Genomic DNA, 17309 nt, shown 5'->3' with positions numbered 1-17309 from the left:
GTAGGAAGGGATATGCAATCTAGGCGGGGAAATGGAATTAAGAACCAGATCAGCCATGTTCTGTGAAAAGCAAGACAAGCTTGGGAATTGATTTGGTTACTCCTGTTTCTGACTGTATTGCCCTTTATAATTTTCAAAATAAGAGTGTGAACCTGGTGTATTCCAGCATAAATGTAACAATGAAGGACCTACATACTATCGGATAAATTCAGCACTGAAAAATGAGAAATCACAAATGCTCATCACTGTAGAGGTTCTCGAATATAACAGAATACAGGTGACCCCCACATTACCGGGGGTGGAGGGGTGTTGCATTCCAAGAAAATGGTCTGTATCACAGTGCAAAGCCACGTTATCTGTGCATGCTTCAAGAAATGCAAGTTGAAACAAAAATTGTTTATTTACTTTTATCACAAGTTCTGAGAGAGCGAATTTTATTCCATATCTCAAAATTTTGGTAGTGATTTGTGAATTCTGTGAGTTCTGCAAGTTTCTATTACCCAAATGGCTGTAACATGGGGGTCACCTGTATAAAACTTGAATGGACAGATTTTAATAATTTCTTGGTTAGAGAAACCTATGTTTGTGATATCCCTCCAAGTCTGTTTAAATTTTGTCTTGAAAGTTGCAACCATTGTGGGTCAAAGTATTATTTTATAAAGGCAGAAAATGCTGGAAAAACTCAGCTAGTCAGGCAGCATTTGTGGAAAGAGAAACAGTTAATGTTTCAGATTGAAGACCCTTCATCTGTACTCGAGGTATTATGTTGGTTGCTATTTTTTCTGTGGCGAATTGGACTGCAGCCAGAGACTAGCATAAGAAATTATAAAAGGAAGATATGGAGATAGCTTTATCTGATCTTTGTCTCTTCGTAAACCATTTGGTAACATTTTTGTTTATGTTATTTTTCATATCTTTTTATTACCATTTTTGTTTTTCTAGAGTATATATTTATTCCATGTCACCTGAAATCAGAACCGATAGTTTAGAGATTGTGCCAAGTTCAAATCCGAGTTCTCAGATTGACATGGAAGATGTTAGCTCATTTTTAAGAAGAGATGTTCTGCACCCTGCCAAAGATAAGCAGGAGAAATTTGAGGTTATTGATCCTGAACATGTAAATTCACATACAGCAACAGGTAATATGTTAGCATTGAATCCAACTGCTTTGGTAAAATCAATATCAATGATATGTTTTTATATATTTTTTATAAAGGGTATAAAGGGTCTTGAAACATCATTGATTTAAAATATGATGGTTTTGGATAGAAATTAATTTAATTGGATTTTTAAAATGATTTCTGCCATTGGGTTTTGTTGATGCAGCTGTATGGGTAGATGTCAAAGATGAAGGTATTGATTTGACCCTTTCTCTGACACAGTATACCTGGTGGCCACTGTATTGTGCACCCTCACTGTCGGTGCACATTTGCTAGTATTGTGAAATGTGACCTATACACTATGCCCATCTTGCATTCCTGAACGGAACCAAAACTAAAAATGGAAAAATTCAGGGCCTACCTATATGAGACAAGGTATGACTTCTTGAGTGGTACAGTACAACTTTGGAAGAAGCAGATTCCTGGAAGAATGTAGTGCAGTGTTTGTCTTTGGAGAGATTTCTGTGGCTTCTCTATGGTATTTATAATTGAGACAAGTTGGCTAGGAGAGTACTAGAATGGTTATTGACAAGATTTGACAAGTGCATGGATGAGGGATTTGGCAGTGAATAGGTTGATCCAAGGCTTTACTTGGTGACGTTAGAGGGGTGGGCAAAAGCAACTCTTGAGGGCACAGTTAATATGTCTAAAACTAAACTTTGAAACTGGTGTCACATTTGTTTCTGACTTTCTCATTTGCTGTGTTATATTTATTCTGCAACCTAAATTCCCATTGCTTTGAGTGGAATGTGTTTTAAATGTGTAGTAGCAGCTTAATGTTTTCTGCCAGGTGGACTTTAAAATGTTCTACTAGTTATAATGTAATCTGTGGGAAAATATATTTAATTTTCTCTGCTGAACTGTCAGGCTAAGAGCTTTAATTTTTCAGTTTTTCTTTTTGGTTCTGATGACAGTATTTTAATTATCAATGTTTGGCTTGATTGGATATTGATTGTTTAAAAAAAGCTTGAGAATAATGTATTAACTAGCTTTTTATAAAATTGGCAACTGAATTAAAAATGACAATAAATAATATCTGCATGTTCAAAGTTGTCTGTTTCCACCCATATTTTTACTAATCTAGTTCTCCCCTCCTCTACAACCCCAAGTTAACCAGTCATATCAGTCGTTAGGATATTCTGTTGATTGTCCACAAACAAATGTGGTTGGTCACTGTTCTGTACCTGATATCTACATTTTAAAGGTTGCATTCCGAAGCATATTTGAATTAAAAAATGGATTTCAGTGGAGTTTTATCAATGTAAAAGAAATTATTTTGTAGGCCTTTCCATGTGTGATATTTTGTTCAAAGCATCATAGGTTCAGCATATTTTAAAAAAAAATTTAACAATGCTTGAAACTGATAGGTTTGTGGGGGAAAAAGTGTTTCTTTGGTATTGTTTGTTTAAAAAAATTCTCTTAACTTTAAAAACTTCATTTTCCATATTACACGAGTGCAGTACATTATTGGGTGACTTAAATAATATAGATTTATGATTCAAAAACTGAAAACCTGACATTAGGGTACAGTTCAATTTAAAAATATGTAATACAAAAGAACAAATAATTTTAATACTGCAAGTTCCAGCTCATTAAATACACCATTCACACATAGCTCATTCACAAAGCATATTTCCCAGCTGCTTAGATAAGAATTTGCCAGTAAAGCATACTACTGTTTTAAAAATAAACTGTAAAAATATTGCTTATTTGCAGAAGAAATTTCAGCCATTCATCGCTTTTATCCTCATGGTGGTTAATGTGTATAAAACTGGCTGCTCTTGTGTAGTTGGGGTAGGCAAAAAATATGGTGCTAAGTATGAATGTTGATGATATGCTGAATGCACAAGCCTGCTCATATCACACTGGCAGTGGTCAATGTTTAAAGCCTTGCATTTCTGGTTTGCATGAACCTCTTGCAAATTTTAACAGTTTTACAAATTAAGGGAAAGTTTTACTCTCTTGAATTTCTTAACAGTTGAACCAGAGTACAACTTCATCACTCCCCCTTTATATTTTATGCAAAATCCAAAATACCTCCCTGCCTGGCTTTCAATCATAATGACAAATATCTCAGGATTCTGCAAATAACAGCAAAGTGTTTATTTGTTTGCACTTTGAAATAGGTTTTGTTCCTTTTAGTGTTCCACTTTGCTATGAGAATATTCTCTGGAAACCCATTGAGAAAATGGAGACATTGACCAAATGCTGCCAAGTCTGCTGTTTCAGTCTTCCATTTGAACAGCTTGAAAGCCAGGGGAGAATTTCATATCTAGTTCTATGGCTGGCAACTTACCCAAAACCCAACACCAAAATATCTTGACACCACACTTGACCTTGTGACCTCCAGAATATTGGAGCTAAAGTCAAAACACGAGTGAATCTCACAGGGAAATGGTGAGTACCACCTGAACAGTAGAGCCAACGTGCTACACACTCTTTTCATTTGCCCTGATCTACACAGCAGCAGATTATCTCAAATTGGTCTACTGCTGCGTATTCATCTCCAGAAAGCTGGGAGGATCACCTCTTGAATATTGAGACTAATAGCTTGAATAGTTTCCTGTTCTAGCCCACGTTGAACTTCTTGATGCCCACAGGGAAACATTCCTTCTTCAAGAATACCACTGACTGACAAAGCATCCCAAAGTCAAAGGACCTTAAAACCCCCCATGAATCCATCTGAAATACTGCAAACCCTACTGGAACATACTCAAAATCCTACAAATGAATGATTAAATAAGAATTTGCCAGTAAAGCATACTGTTGTTTTAAAAGTAAACTGTAAAAATATTTGTTATTTGCAGAATATACACTTTTTGATAGCATGTCTCTTAGCTGATCACAAACATCACAAACCACAATTTGGTAACTGACCCAAGCAATGAAATTTCAGTCTTTAACCTTGCATGAAAAATATCAGTTGTTGAGGGAAGATGTGACCACCTACTCCATGTGAAATATGAAAAATAGTCCAAATTATGACTGACCACAGAGTGAAAACTTGTCCTGCAGCACTCATTTTAATTGGCATTAGATTCATTGACACTGCTTCACCCAAAGCATGGAATGGACTGATGATCTTGATATCAAACTACAACTCTTTCCCTAGCCACGTAAGTATCTATATACTGTTCTTTTAGTTTTACTTTCTCAATGAAAGCAAGCCCAACATAGAGAATGGATATTTTTGAAAATTGTGCTTGCTGTCAAAGAATTTGAGAGTGCAGAGGAGGATGAATAACAAAGCACTTATCAGAGGGAGGTTTATCTCCATTTGTCACTGCTCAAGTATATATGTCCATAAGTCTCTTCAGAGCTATTTTGGTATTTCAAAGGATAAATGCTGGAGTAAATAGAAATTACAGAACAGAAGCAACTTATTTAGCCCAATCAACTATTGCCACATTTATCCCAGATGAACTAAATAATCCCAATCATATTTTTTAGAAACTGTCTTCCTATAGTTTGTAGATTTCCTGGAATTGTTCACCTATACCTGATTCCTAATATAATTTGGGATTCTTGGCAAGTGAAGTTTTGTAATACCTCCTGAATCTCTCAGAATTTCATTTCTCTTTTGCGCACTGGCAAACCGCTTCTGCCCCTCGAAGACTCCCTCGTGTGTTAATTTTACGAGTGCTTTATTCCTTTTACTGGCTTCAGATCCCATCCTCCCAAGTGATTTGAGGTCCTCTACTTCTCATTACTGATGGATTCCTGCTCCCTTCTGACTGGAGTCAGCCACCGCTTTTAACAGTTGTTTATTAACTTGAACCCATGTTTCTCAATCATCCCAATTCACCTTAACAAGCCTTCAGAGTACTTGAGTATTTCCCCAGGTATTTCTATACTGAAATGCTCTCAGACTATTGCCCTACTGAATTTGTTTCCCACTCTGCACTACTCCCTCCCACTACCTCCAACCAACCTCCCCTCTTCTCCCTGTCATATACCTAGACTCCAAAACACTTGTGGTCCTGATCATGTTCACTCTCCCAACCAATTATTTACACCATTGTATTTTCCAAACACAGTATTCTCTTAATGGTAATTTTCCTGAATCATTAAGACAATTTTTTTCTAATGCAAAAGCAAAATACTGTGAGTGGGGGTGTGGCTGAATGTCTGGAAAACAGGAATAAAAACAGAACGTGTTGAAAATACTCAGCAGAATAGGCAGCATCTGTGGAGAGAGAATCAGTTAATGTTTTAGTTGAATCTCATTAACTTGAATTGTCATCTCTTGCTTCTTTCTCTTATTTATGTGTGCTACATAACTTCCAGACAACTTGCCTCATCCCCACTCAAGCATCTACTTTAAACTTGTACATGACTCTTGATTGCTTTGGGCTTTAATTTAATACATTGAAGCATAAGAAATGGAAGCCAGAGTTGGCTATTCTGCCTCTTAGCCCGCTCCGCCATTGAGTATGATTTTTTATATCTGCGTCATCTTCCTGTACTAACCCATATCTTCTGATTCTCCTAATATCCAAAAATCTATTGATCATCGTCTTGAATATATTAAATAACTGAGCCTTCATAGTCCCCTTGGGTAGAGAATTTTAAAGATTCACTCCTCTCTGGATGAATGGCCAAACCCTTATTTTGTGACTCCTTGTTCTAGAGACTCCAGGCAGGAAAGCCATCATCCTAGCATCTACCCTCAAAAGAATTTCCTATATTTCAATAGGATAGACTCAATCTTCTTATCTTTCCCCACAGGACCATTCCTCCATTCCAAGAGTCAAGTTGATGACTCTTCATTGCGCTCCCTCTATTGCAAGTATATCCTTGCTTCGGAAGAACAGACCTGTACACATTCTCACTCTGGTTTCACCAGCACTTAAATAATTGCAGTAAGGTGCCCTTATCCCTGTACTCAAATAATTCTGAAATAAAGGCAAGCATACTAAACTCTTTGCCTTCCTAATTGCTTGCTGTAGCTGCATGTTAACTTTAAATGATTTGCATACACGGACGTGCAGGTTCCTCTGAATACTAATACTTTTCAATCTGTCATCATTCAAAAATATGCTGATATTCTATTTCTTTTCTACCAATGTGAATGATTTATATTTGTTCACATTATGCCATGTCCTTGCCCATTCACTTAACTTGTCTATATCCCCTTGAACCCTTTCTGGAGCATCCGTCATCAGTGAACTTGAATACATTTTACTTAGTACTTTCATTGGATCATTGATTTACATTGTAAACAGGAGGGCTCAGCCCTGATCCCTGTGGTACCCTACTAGTTATAGCCTCCCAACCCAAAAATTTGGTCCATTAGCCATCTTCAGTCTGTCAGTATATTACCCCTAATGTGCTCTTATATTGTTTACTAATCCCTTGTGACACATTATCAAAGGCCTTCTAAATGTGTGAGTACATCATATTCACTGTTGCATTCTTAACTATTCTGCTAGTTGCAACCAAAATACTTTGAACAGAAATTTTGTCATCTTGGAAAGAAATTGAGAAGGCAGAGCAAAGGGAAAATTTCTTGAAGGACTAATAAGTATGATTTTAAAAATAATTAGAACTACAAGAAAAATAATTTACATATTTTAGGAAGCAGTAATGTAAGGAACATTTAATGGTGTGAGTCATCAAGTCATTTGCTTTGGGCATTCCTAAATTTGATTAACTTGTATTTTGTTAAATAGAAATGTGACTTAAAGATCTGATGCTTTTCTGTTGAAATTCTGTTCAAAATTGCTGTTGCGTGTAAATTACATTTAATTTTCTTTTCAGATTTTTTTCTGCATGATGAAATAGTGTTTGCAGATTACCTGTCAGAGTTTCACATACAGCTGCCCAAATTGCATAATCTCAGTTGCAGATTGAAAGTAATTACCCTGAAAGACACATTTGTAAATTCTGAAGGAGAACCTTTGACTGAGGCAATGTTTTTCAGGTAAAAAAATACTTCTATGTGGAAGTTAAGAATTACAGTTTAAGTTGATTACTTAAAGTGCAAAAAAAAAGTAATTTAAAACTTATTTTTGCTCAATTTTACAGTTTTATTCAGGAAATCCGAGAGGATGTTAACATTATACACTGTACACGTTTAGCATACCCAAAAGTGGGTGAACTCCAACTTCTAGGCCTAGACCTATATGCTTAATGTTCCTTTTGTGATGCAAAATGGTTACCAATTAAAAGTAATATGTCTGGCGTTTTCTAGTTTTGACCATATGGTGTTTTATTTCAGCTCCTGCATGCGCTATCCCTCACAGAAGGATATTACTGCCAAAGCAACTGAAAAGCTTTTGATTAAGGAAGATTACAAGCCATTTACACAGTTGGATGATGAGGTACAATAGTATTTAAATATGAATACAACTGGAATTTGCTTTCATTGGGAGTTGGGAGTTTAGCATTGCTGGAAGAAAACACCCAGTTCTCTTAACAATCAGCCTAGTATTGTAATCATTTAAGTATTGCTTATTATATGTAAGCACAAAAGGTAGGGAAAAATGTTTCTGATGGTCCTTGTCTTTCTGACTCTTGCATCTGTCTCTCTTATCTTTTCTACCTCTATCCCTAGCTGAGCAGAGTTCTGTGTCCTGTCCCCCTACAGAAGGATTGTGTGTATGTGTAGGAGAGGGATGCAGAATTGCAGGATTTGTAATAACAGTGGTATTGGATGCTACTCAGCAAGATAGCCAAGTCCTACCTCTAACTAGAATCACTCCTTTTGCACCTGACTGCTGTAACAGATATGGGGCAAATGTTCAGTGTAAAGCCAATCCTTCCTAAACATCAGTGAATGAGTTGACGATCAGAGCTCAGCCTCTGAATGTTTACAAGTGTTATCTGCATAGTGCAGCTTGGCTACTGAGGTTAGGGTGGCCTTGGTTCTGGAGTGGAGGAGATATGAGATACTTTCAACACAAGTCCTGTAGATTAGTTCCACCAAAGGCAAGAAGCTGTTGGAGTTGAGTTATATCATTGCAGCAAAAAAGATTGAAAGAACATTGGGGTGATGACGCTGCCTTGCTTGACAGCGATGTACAACGAGATTAGTTCTGTTGTGGGCCTGCTGGTTAGGATCGTGGTTTGTATACCATCATGAAGCTAATGGAGATTAATTTTTTGTGGTCAGACAAATTTGAGGAGGGTGAAATAAATGGAGGAATAGGATTGATGGTCTTTCTCTACAAGCCAGCATAGACTCTATCAGCCAAATGAAGTATGAGAGATACGAGATGTGTGAATATGATTCTCCCTGTGGCAAACAGTGGGTACAGTCCTTTGTAGCTACCACATTTGGATTGTCTCCTTTCTTGAAGATGGTCACAATTATGGTGTTTCTAAGGTTGCCTGTCATATCCTCTTTACATTTGTCGACAGTAAGGTTATACATTTGTGACTGAAATTCCCGCTACTGTATTTTGTAATTACGGCAGGAATATTGTCTGTTCCCAAGGTCTTGTAGTTTGACTTGGCATATGGCATTTTTAACTTGCTGTTGGTGTGGAGGAACATAGCAGTGGCTGTGACCTGGAGCTGGTTGGCAAGGAACATGGACAGATATGTCAAGAAAGAGGGTGATTGTAAGAGTGGAAGCAAAAGGGTCTGTGGAAGGAAGTCTGATTTGAATTTAAACTGCAGCTTTCGCAGCCTCAGAGTCCCACAGCTCTTCATAGTCAATTAATTACTTTCTAAGTATAGACACTAATGTAGGAAACTAACTTGGCAGACAATCTGCACAAAGCAAGGCCCCACAATGTAGCAATGATGACCAGAATATCTGAGTGTTAGTTGGGAATAAGTATTGGGAGAACACTCATGGTATTCTATGAGAGAACTTCTTGTGCATTGCTGCCCTCTCTTGATTAGGAAAAAGCCTTGCAGAAAATTGAACAAGAGATTGTCAGAAATTGTCACTGTCAACTGGACGAGAGCATTTGGAACATTTGCAAATATTTTACAAAATCTACGTGTCCTGGCATCAATTGTAATTTCCCTTTCATGTAAATAAACCAGATTATTGTGCAATTATTCTCTTTTTGATCTGCTTTATATTTGTTTTTATTTTCTTTTAGTAATTTTTATTATTAATCTCTGCTTATTTTCTTCATCTTTCAGGGTTACTGTATCTCTTTTTCTGTCTTAAAGTGGTGGGTAGATGGCTAGTTAAAGAGAGATTTAGCCTGGGTTGGAAATATTAGAAAGAGTTAGAGGTAAAAATCACAGGGTTCAAAGGCATTTGAAGTTGGGGGAGAAAGCAAATGGAGAAACAATAGTGAGGGATGGGAGGCATGAGTCATAAATTGGAGGCATTAGGAGGAAGGGGGAAAGGATGTTGAGCATAAGAAAATGGTTATTTGGGATGGAAGGAAGAATGCAAAAAAAGGGTAAAGTAGAGATGGTGACAGTCACATTTTTAAAACATTCTGGTTAAACTTATTTGTGTAGAAGAAATAATTAGAAGTTATTATTCTGAATTACTATCAAGTAATATTCTGACAGTTGAATCCAATGGGGAATAAGGATTAGCCTGTTTCTTCTTTGAAAATGATGTTAAAAATTGAATGGAGGAAAATAAAAATGTAACAATGTACTTTTTGACAGTCTCTGATGTTACCTGTTGAACTGACTATCAGCAGTACAGTGGATTTAAGTTGGACTAAAGGCTTCTCACCACTTTCAGAAGTTAAATCGCTTTTACCATTGACAACAGAAGATGTGACAAATGTTGATTCATGTAAAAATGTTATAAACAGTGGTACGTTGCATACAGAGCAATTTTAGTCTTGTTAATGTTTTATTTATCAGTAAGCCCTAGCAGCCATGTCACCAAACATCACCATGCAGTTGTTACTCATCTAGTCCTAACCATGTTGAGGCTTTTCTGATTTTGAAGTAGCCATGGAAATTGTGAATAGTTCTCCCCTCAGTAGATGGGTGCATGTGTAATCTATGATGTATATTGGATCCTGATTCAATTTTTGTGTTTTACTAAGGGGTGTGCAAAATGCACAAACCTCATCTGGTGAACTTAATATAATGATGCTCACCTGGTGTTGCAAATTAACTACCCCACTTAATTAAGAACTGCTGAGTCAGGACTAAATTATCTGAGTTATGAAGAAGAAAATTGTCTATGTTTCTTATTCTTGATCTGTTTGCTGGAAGTACTTGTTTATGGATATTGCTTGAGGTCAGAATTAGGCTTGCTTATGATTTCCATTGCAGTATAACAGAGTACTGATGCCTTCAGTCAAGGCACACACAAAAATGATGGTCACATGCAAGATGCTGTACCCTGCTCTGTGTAACTCCATATTTTGGAGAAGAAGCGAGAACGTTGAGAAAGGGAAACTGGCAAGAAAAGATTAATTTACCTGCTGTTTTTATTTTGAAATGAATACTTAAATATCAAGGAGAAAACAAAATCTGATATATTTCCAGTATCCTCAAATTATGTCAAAACAAAAATAATGCATATTGTATAATTTTGTGAAGATGAAGAGAACTGCAGATGTTGGAAATCTAAAATAAAAAGAGAAAATGCTTGAAATACACAGCAGGTCAGGCTGCATCTGTGGGAAGAGAAACAGAATTAATGTTTCAGGTGGAAATATTTCCAGTATTTTCTGTTTTTATTGTATAATTTTGTCTTGTTGGCTGAAGGTTATGTGTTTTAGTGGTTAATAATCATGTGCCACTTTATTTAACGTGCCTGGTATATACAGATAGTATGGAAAAACATTTGCAAAAATTACATTAGGGGAGGGAAAATATTGTATCCTCCAATTAGCATGACATAGAAACCTAAACTGTAGTCCCATTCTATAGAAAAAGACTGAATTATGATTGATAAATGGTTTCATCATTCAAATTTACTTTTCTTCCCATAGATTTCAAAGATAAATATATGCTAAACTTAGAAACATTTGAATGTTGTGAAACTATGAGTTCATTGAATGAAAATAAGAATGAGGCCAATGAATTCACTGCAGACATTAGTGATCCAGGTAATGTTGTTTTATATTGTCTTTATCTGAAACAGTATATTTTTATAAATTGAAAGTTTAAGTTAGTTGGCAGCAAATATTTTAAACTTACCAGGACCCCCATTCCCTTTGCTCCCTTCAAACTCTCCAGACCTCACTTTCCACACTCCTTCTAAACTCTCTGGGTTCTGTTTCCGCTGTTCCCTTTAAACTAACTAGGGCCCTTTTTTAAGCTTTATTATATTTTACCTTTATTAATTAAACCAAATGGAAGGTATCACATTCTAATTTTTGTAACATATTCTGGATAATTTATATTGGTTGGATTTAAGAAATTGATTCATTCTTATGGACTCTGATTGATTTGCTACAGGTTTCTGAATAGTTTAAAAATAATAATTATGGTAAAATGTACTTCTTCATGAATCATCCCAAGATGCACTTCTTGGCCCACCAAAGCACCAAGTAATTCAATCTTCAGTTTATTTTAAAGAAATGTAGAAGATACAGGAGCCTGAGGGCACGTATCACCATACTTAAGGACAGCTTCTACCCCACTGTGATAAGACTATTGAATGGTTCCCTTATACGATGAGATGGACTCTGACCTCATGATCTACCTTGTTGTGACCTTGCACCTTATTGCACTGCCCTTTCTCTGTAGCCGTGACACTTTACTCTGTACTGTTATTGTTTTTACCTGTACACATAAATGCACTCTGTACTAACTCAACGTAACTGCACTGTGTAATGAATTGACCTGTAGGATCGGTGTGCAAGACAAGTTTTTCATTGTACCACGGTACAAGTGACAATAATAAACCGATACCAGTACCAAATTCCAGGCACTGTTAAACACTGATATGCACTTCATTCACAAAAACAAAATATTTTATCTAGAATTGTATATGTGGCAGTTATTCTAATTATAAAATCAATGGTTCAAAATACAACTGCGTTTTGAATATGTGTATTGGCTTTACGTCAGTGGTGTTGCAGACACAAGAGACTGCAGATGCTAGAATCTGGAGCAAAAAACAAACTGCCAGAGCTGCTTAGCGGGTCAAGTAAACCCATTGGGTTGCTCCAGCAGTTTGATTTTTGATTCAGTAGTGTTACAAGTTGTTTTTCATTTGCAGGCTGGAAGGAATTGATTCAAAAAAAAATTGTGTGGCTGCTTTTGTACACTGCACTTCCTTTTTAATTTTGCTTACTCAGACAGTAAAAATTAGGGAAATTTAGTTAACTTTTTTCTGGGCTTCCTTCTGAATTATAGGGTGAGTTTGAAAATGATCAGTTTGAAATTCAAAAAGTTAAAAGGAACAAGAAACTATGTAGATTAATTTAGCTCCTGCATTTATTTATAAATAAATAAAAACCATATATTTCTTAAAATGAATTCAAAAAAGACAGTTAATTTGATTGGTTCCTTAAAACAGATGTAGGAATCATGAGGTGCAATTAACTGATGCCTGTTTATTGCATCTAAGGCAAGACCCCAACTTTGTGCAGTGTTGCCTTTGCGTGATTTCTGCAAGCATCCAACAATTCCCATGCCACTTCACTAGGAGGCCCTATATTATAATTGTTAAGTGCTACATAAAGGTAACTTGGACAACTTAAAGTCCGCCTTGACCTTTTAAATGCCAGGTGTATTGTAACTGCTAAGATCATTCAGAATATTGCCCTGTGGAAGAATTAGTAATGGTTAACCGTAAGAGAAAGCTATAGTAAAATGTATGGATGTTGCACTTCAGGTCTTTATGGAGGATGTGGCAAGAGAGAGAGGTGTTCCGTATCTTAGAGGGGTGGAGATCCATAACATACATAGAAGGCAATGACAAAGAAGTTCCCCTGAGGATCTGAATGTGGCACAGGAAGGATTTTTAAAACTTTACAAGTTGTTGAGTTCAAAACATGCACTTTCAAATACCATATCCTAATAACTTCATCCACTTCTTAACTTACCACACCAACATATCTCGCCCACCAACAATCTCCATCAATCACATGTCTAGCCTCACTTTTATTTCTTAAATGGTAAATCTCCCACCCACATCGCAAAGCTTGCACACACTGGCAACTATTCAACTTTCAGAAATACCTCACACAAACATTTTGCATAATATCCATTGTTACAGCTTTATTCCTTGCAGGATAAGGTGGCACATAACAGGAAACAGTAGGAATTAATGGATAGCAGTGAGGTGCCTGGATGTTTAGATCCTGTGGAGGAGATGGTGTGGCTATTAAGGGAAATGATGATACTAAGTTCATCCAAGCTAGGACAACTGAAGGTGAGAATTTCTCCATATCTAATTTTCCGTCCCACTTTTCACTTGTCTTGCAATTTCTTCTGCAGATGGTGTAAATGTGTATTTTATATTCTTACTTCACTAGCTGCAACTGTGCCCTTGTCCTTTTTTCATTTCAGATATTGAAGAACTGGAACTTGGCAGCGCAGAAAGAGCCATAAAAAGTACAGATGCTCTCTCACTCAATTTCACATTCACTGGCATCCGCACAGATACTGAAATGCCATGTAATTTGAAGGATAAGTTAGAGTGGATATTTGTACTGCACTGAAGGCTGGGCAGAGGATAGGGTTGAACAAGTGCCAGCTTGCTGAATGGCAAAATCACACTTCTGCAGAGGAGTCAGATGAGGACACTGAAGGATCACACTTCAGAAGAAAGTTAATGGGTATATGAACCCAATTGTTTGTATCTGGGGAAGCCTGCTGGATAGCTTACTGTCAAGGAACATGAATGTATTCAGTACCTTTGGCACAGGGCTGTGTCTAGAGCTTGAAGCTCATCCTTCCCACCTGGGGCAAAAAGCAAACTGCTGGAGGAATAAGTGCAGTTCCTGTGTTCCTTTCCAGCTCACCAGGGCTCCTGGTTCTTGTGCTCCCGTTAAAGTCACCAGGCCTTTAAGAAGCACAAGTACAAACTCGTCAACTGTCCGTTTCTCTCTACAGGTGCTGCCTGACCCACTGAGTTCCTCAAGCAGTTTGTTTTTTCACTCCAGATTTCAGCATATGTAATCCCTTGTGTCTCCTTTCCACCTTAGAACTGGTAATTATGATTATCAATACACCTATGGAGTTAACCATGATGCAGAGTCTGATGGCCAATGTTTTAGCTTCCATTGCTTTATATTACAGTGGAAGCTCAGGTAGCTGCCATGAATTCTCAGTTTACTACCATGGATTTAGATACCAATGTATAAAGGGGCTTCTAGGGCATCACATCATTTCAATTTATACTCAATAGATTTGTGCTGGATAGACATTCTGCAGATGTGACCTCCTGTTGAGAATTCATTCCTCTTTCTGTTCCTCTCTTTTAACAACTTGTCCTGCTGTACATGGCCTCAGTAACAATTTACATATGCATAGCAGCTTTAATATGTTCCAAAGTAGAATTTTTTTCAAGCAAAATTTAACCCAGATTACATAAGGAAAAATTAATTCTGATAATCAAAGCTAAGTCAAATAATTAGGTTTTAAGCAGAACCTAAGAGGTTTAGGGAGTGGATTCTGGAAATCAAATCAAAGGCAGCTGAAGATAAAGCCATCAAGGGAGTGTGATTAAAATCAGGCAATTTAATGGAAGTGGAAATGGATGGTTTTAATATTGGTGTGGATATTTGGCCTGAAACTCTTCGGGTATAGTGTGATATAGTAAAACTAGTAATCAGGCACACTCAGCATTTAAACAGTGCTGGATTAGCAGATTTTCTGGAATATGCAATACAATATGCAATGCAATATGCAATACTCCATGCACTTTTAATTCACTATTTTTTTTTGGATGTTGCACAGTAGAATAATAAATGTCCAAATGAAGCTGGTAAGTTTAACAGGAATAGGGGAAACAGGGTCCCGGTGAGTTAAAAGGGAGCATGCAAAACAAAACCAGGTGAGTTTAAAAGGAGCAAAGGAACAGAGGTGTTGGTTAGTTTAAAGGGAGCACATCCCTGGTATCTTTAAAGAAAACACAAGAACTGAGAGCCCTGGTGAGTTGAAAAGAAGTACCGGAACTGGACCTATCCCTACCACCTTCCACTTTGCAGAGTCTAAATTGACAAAGTAGCTTATTAGAAGCACAAGCACAAAAAAGAAAACTGCTTGAGGACTTTATAACTAGCAGGTGGCAGATGAATTGTAACAGGTGGCAGATGGATGTGAATTAATGGAAAAGGTAACAAGCGAAGTGTGGAATTGTTAAATGGAGCAAAGATTCACTGATCAAAAAAGGATTCTCAGAAAACTAATGTTGCTAAAGGCCGGAAGTCCCTTGGGCCTGGTGGTCAGCATTGTAGAATATTAAAGGAAATAGCTGTAAACCTAGTGAATGGATTAAGTGAACTTCCAAAACTCAGTAGATTCTGGAAAAGTTCTAGTGGATCAGAAAACCACAAATTTAACATGTCTATTCAGTAAAGGGGAGAAAAAGCAGGAAACTAGATGCCAGTCATTAGGAAATTGCTGGAATTCATTATTAAGTGAGTTGTGGCAGGATATTTAGAGGATATTAACATAATCAAGTGACAACATGCTTTACTGAAAGGAAAATGGTACTTGACAGATATATTAGGGTTCTTTGGGGATGAAATGAGCAGGGTGATCGTCAAGGTGAAAATGTATTTTCATGGGGATATTGGGAAAAGACTCTTAACCTCAGCAATGATGGTCTCCAGAGCAAATCAGATATCAGTGCTCATTGTGCATGCTCATTCATGAAGCAAAAACAGAAAATGTTAGAAATACTCAGCAGGTCAGAGAGCAGATGTGGAGAGAGAAACAGAGTTAATATTTAAGGTTATTTTAGGTATGAAGCATTTATGTTGTTGGGTTGTCCCTCAGGATTGAAGATAACTATGCTTCCATTACAGTTCTGTGGTGACTAATGAATTCAATGCAGAATCCGCAGACTTTGCCACAGTTGGGGTAGGTGGCTGAGTTGTTTTGATTGTTCTATGTTCCCTCTGCTTTTTGTGTTTGGGCTCTACATATTCCCATTGGAAAGACTTAAAGTGCTCGGTGCAGTAGATGTTCCGAGATGCTTCTCCATGATTTGAGTGATCATGGGTCAAGGATTCCTTTGAAGAGGTGATCTATTTTCCAAGTATGCTTTGAGAATGTCCTTATAGCATTTTCTCTGTCCTGTTGGAATTCACTGGCAATGATGGAGCTCGGAGTAGAATGTCTGTTGCAGATGGTGTAGCTGGTTGAGTGTGATCAGGCTTGATGCTTGTTGATTTGCCTCTTGTTTAGTAAATTTGAAAGATTTTATGGAGGCAGCATTGGTGAGACTTCTCCAGTGCTTTGAGCATTCCAGTTGGAGGTTTTTAGCTAAGTGTGACTCATCATATTCAGAACTGGAAAAGAAAAGAAAAAATTAACTTTTGACAGTGTTATTTAACTGAAATGATTGAATTGAATTAAATATGTTTACAGTTTGCTGCGACATTTATAGAAGTGTGGAAGTAGAAACCCCATTGACTCCTCTATACACAAATTGTGTAGAAATTACTTTATCAACCAAGGAACTGCATATGGAGGAACTTTGTCCATCATCATTTGAGTAAGCATAAAGTATTCTTCATCTGTTAATTCCAATTACTCACCCAGAATTTGAAGACTTCCTTTTGTATAAATGTCTTTATACTTCTTACATACTAAATATAGTAAATAACCTGAGACATTGATATCAACCTCTTTACTGTGACTTTTTATTTGAAATGAATAAGGTAAGGTCCTTTACTATTGATTTTTTTTTTCCAACCTCTGCATGCCAAACCGCACCGAAAAACCACATGGGAACAATTTTTTTATATTGACTATATATTGACAGCTTCATTCTCAGCCTCACTCTCTTGTTTTCATTCTCTTTGACTTGACATTTGTTGAATGAGTGACAATATAAATAGATTGTGGAGAATGTCATGCATAGTAAGTTTTGCAGCTGACATCTAGAAGCATATCTACTAGAGTAGTGATATCAACTGTTGTGTTTCAGTGCTCTCATTTGTCCCTCATTGACACTAAGACTATTAAGGAACACGCTCACGTTGCCATTTTGTTTTGGGCCTGTCTTGTGGCTTCTTCCACTCTTGCAGTGGTTTCTCAGCTGAGTAGATTCAAAGTGCAAATAAATTTATTGGAGGAGGT

General features: G+C 37.0%; 1 protein-coding gene across 1 annotated transcript in view; it reads left to right on the top strand.

The window, feature by feature from the left end:
• Positions 1–17309, top strand: part of LOC127572558 (protein shortage in chiasmata 1 ortholog-like) — a 72336-nt gene that overhangs the window by 37140 nt on the left and 17887 nt on the right. Inside the window, exons 2-7 of the mRNA XM_052019951.1 lie at positions 943–1139; positions 6921–7083; positions 7381–7483; positions 9747–9900; positions 11036–11152; positions 16596–16722. Of these exons, the coding sequence (XP_051875911.1) occupies positions 943–1139; positions 6921–7083; positions 7381–7483; positions 9747–9900; positions 11036–11152; positions 16596–16722 (861 nt within the window). The remainder of the gene's footprint in view (positions 1–942; positions 1140–6920; positions 7084–7380; positions 7484–9746; positions 9901–11035; positions 11153–16595; positions 16723–17309) is intronic.

Source organism: Pristis pectinata, chromosome 7 (assembly GCF_009764475.1).
Source record: "Pristis pectinata isolate sPriPec2 chromosome 7, sPriPec2.1.pri, whole genome shotgun sequence".
NCBI classification, from domain to species: domain Eukaryota; kingdom Metazoa; phylum Chordata; class Chondrichthyes; order Rhinopristiformes; family Pristidae; genus Pristis; species Pristis pectinata.
Note: the sequence above shows the minus strand (reverse complement) of the source record. Positions and strands in the feature narration are given on the sequence as shown.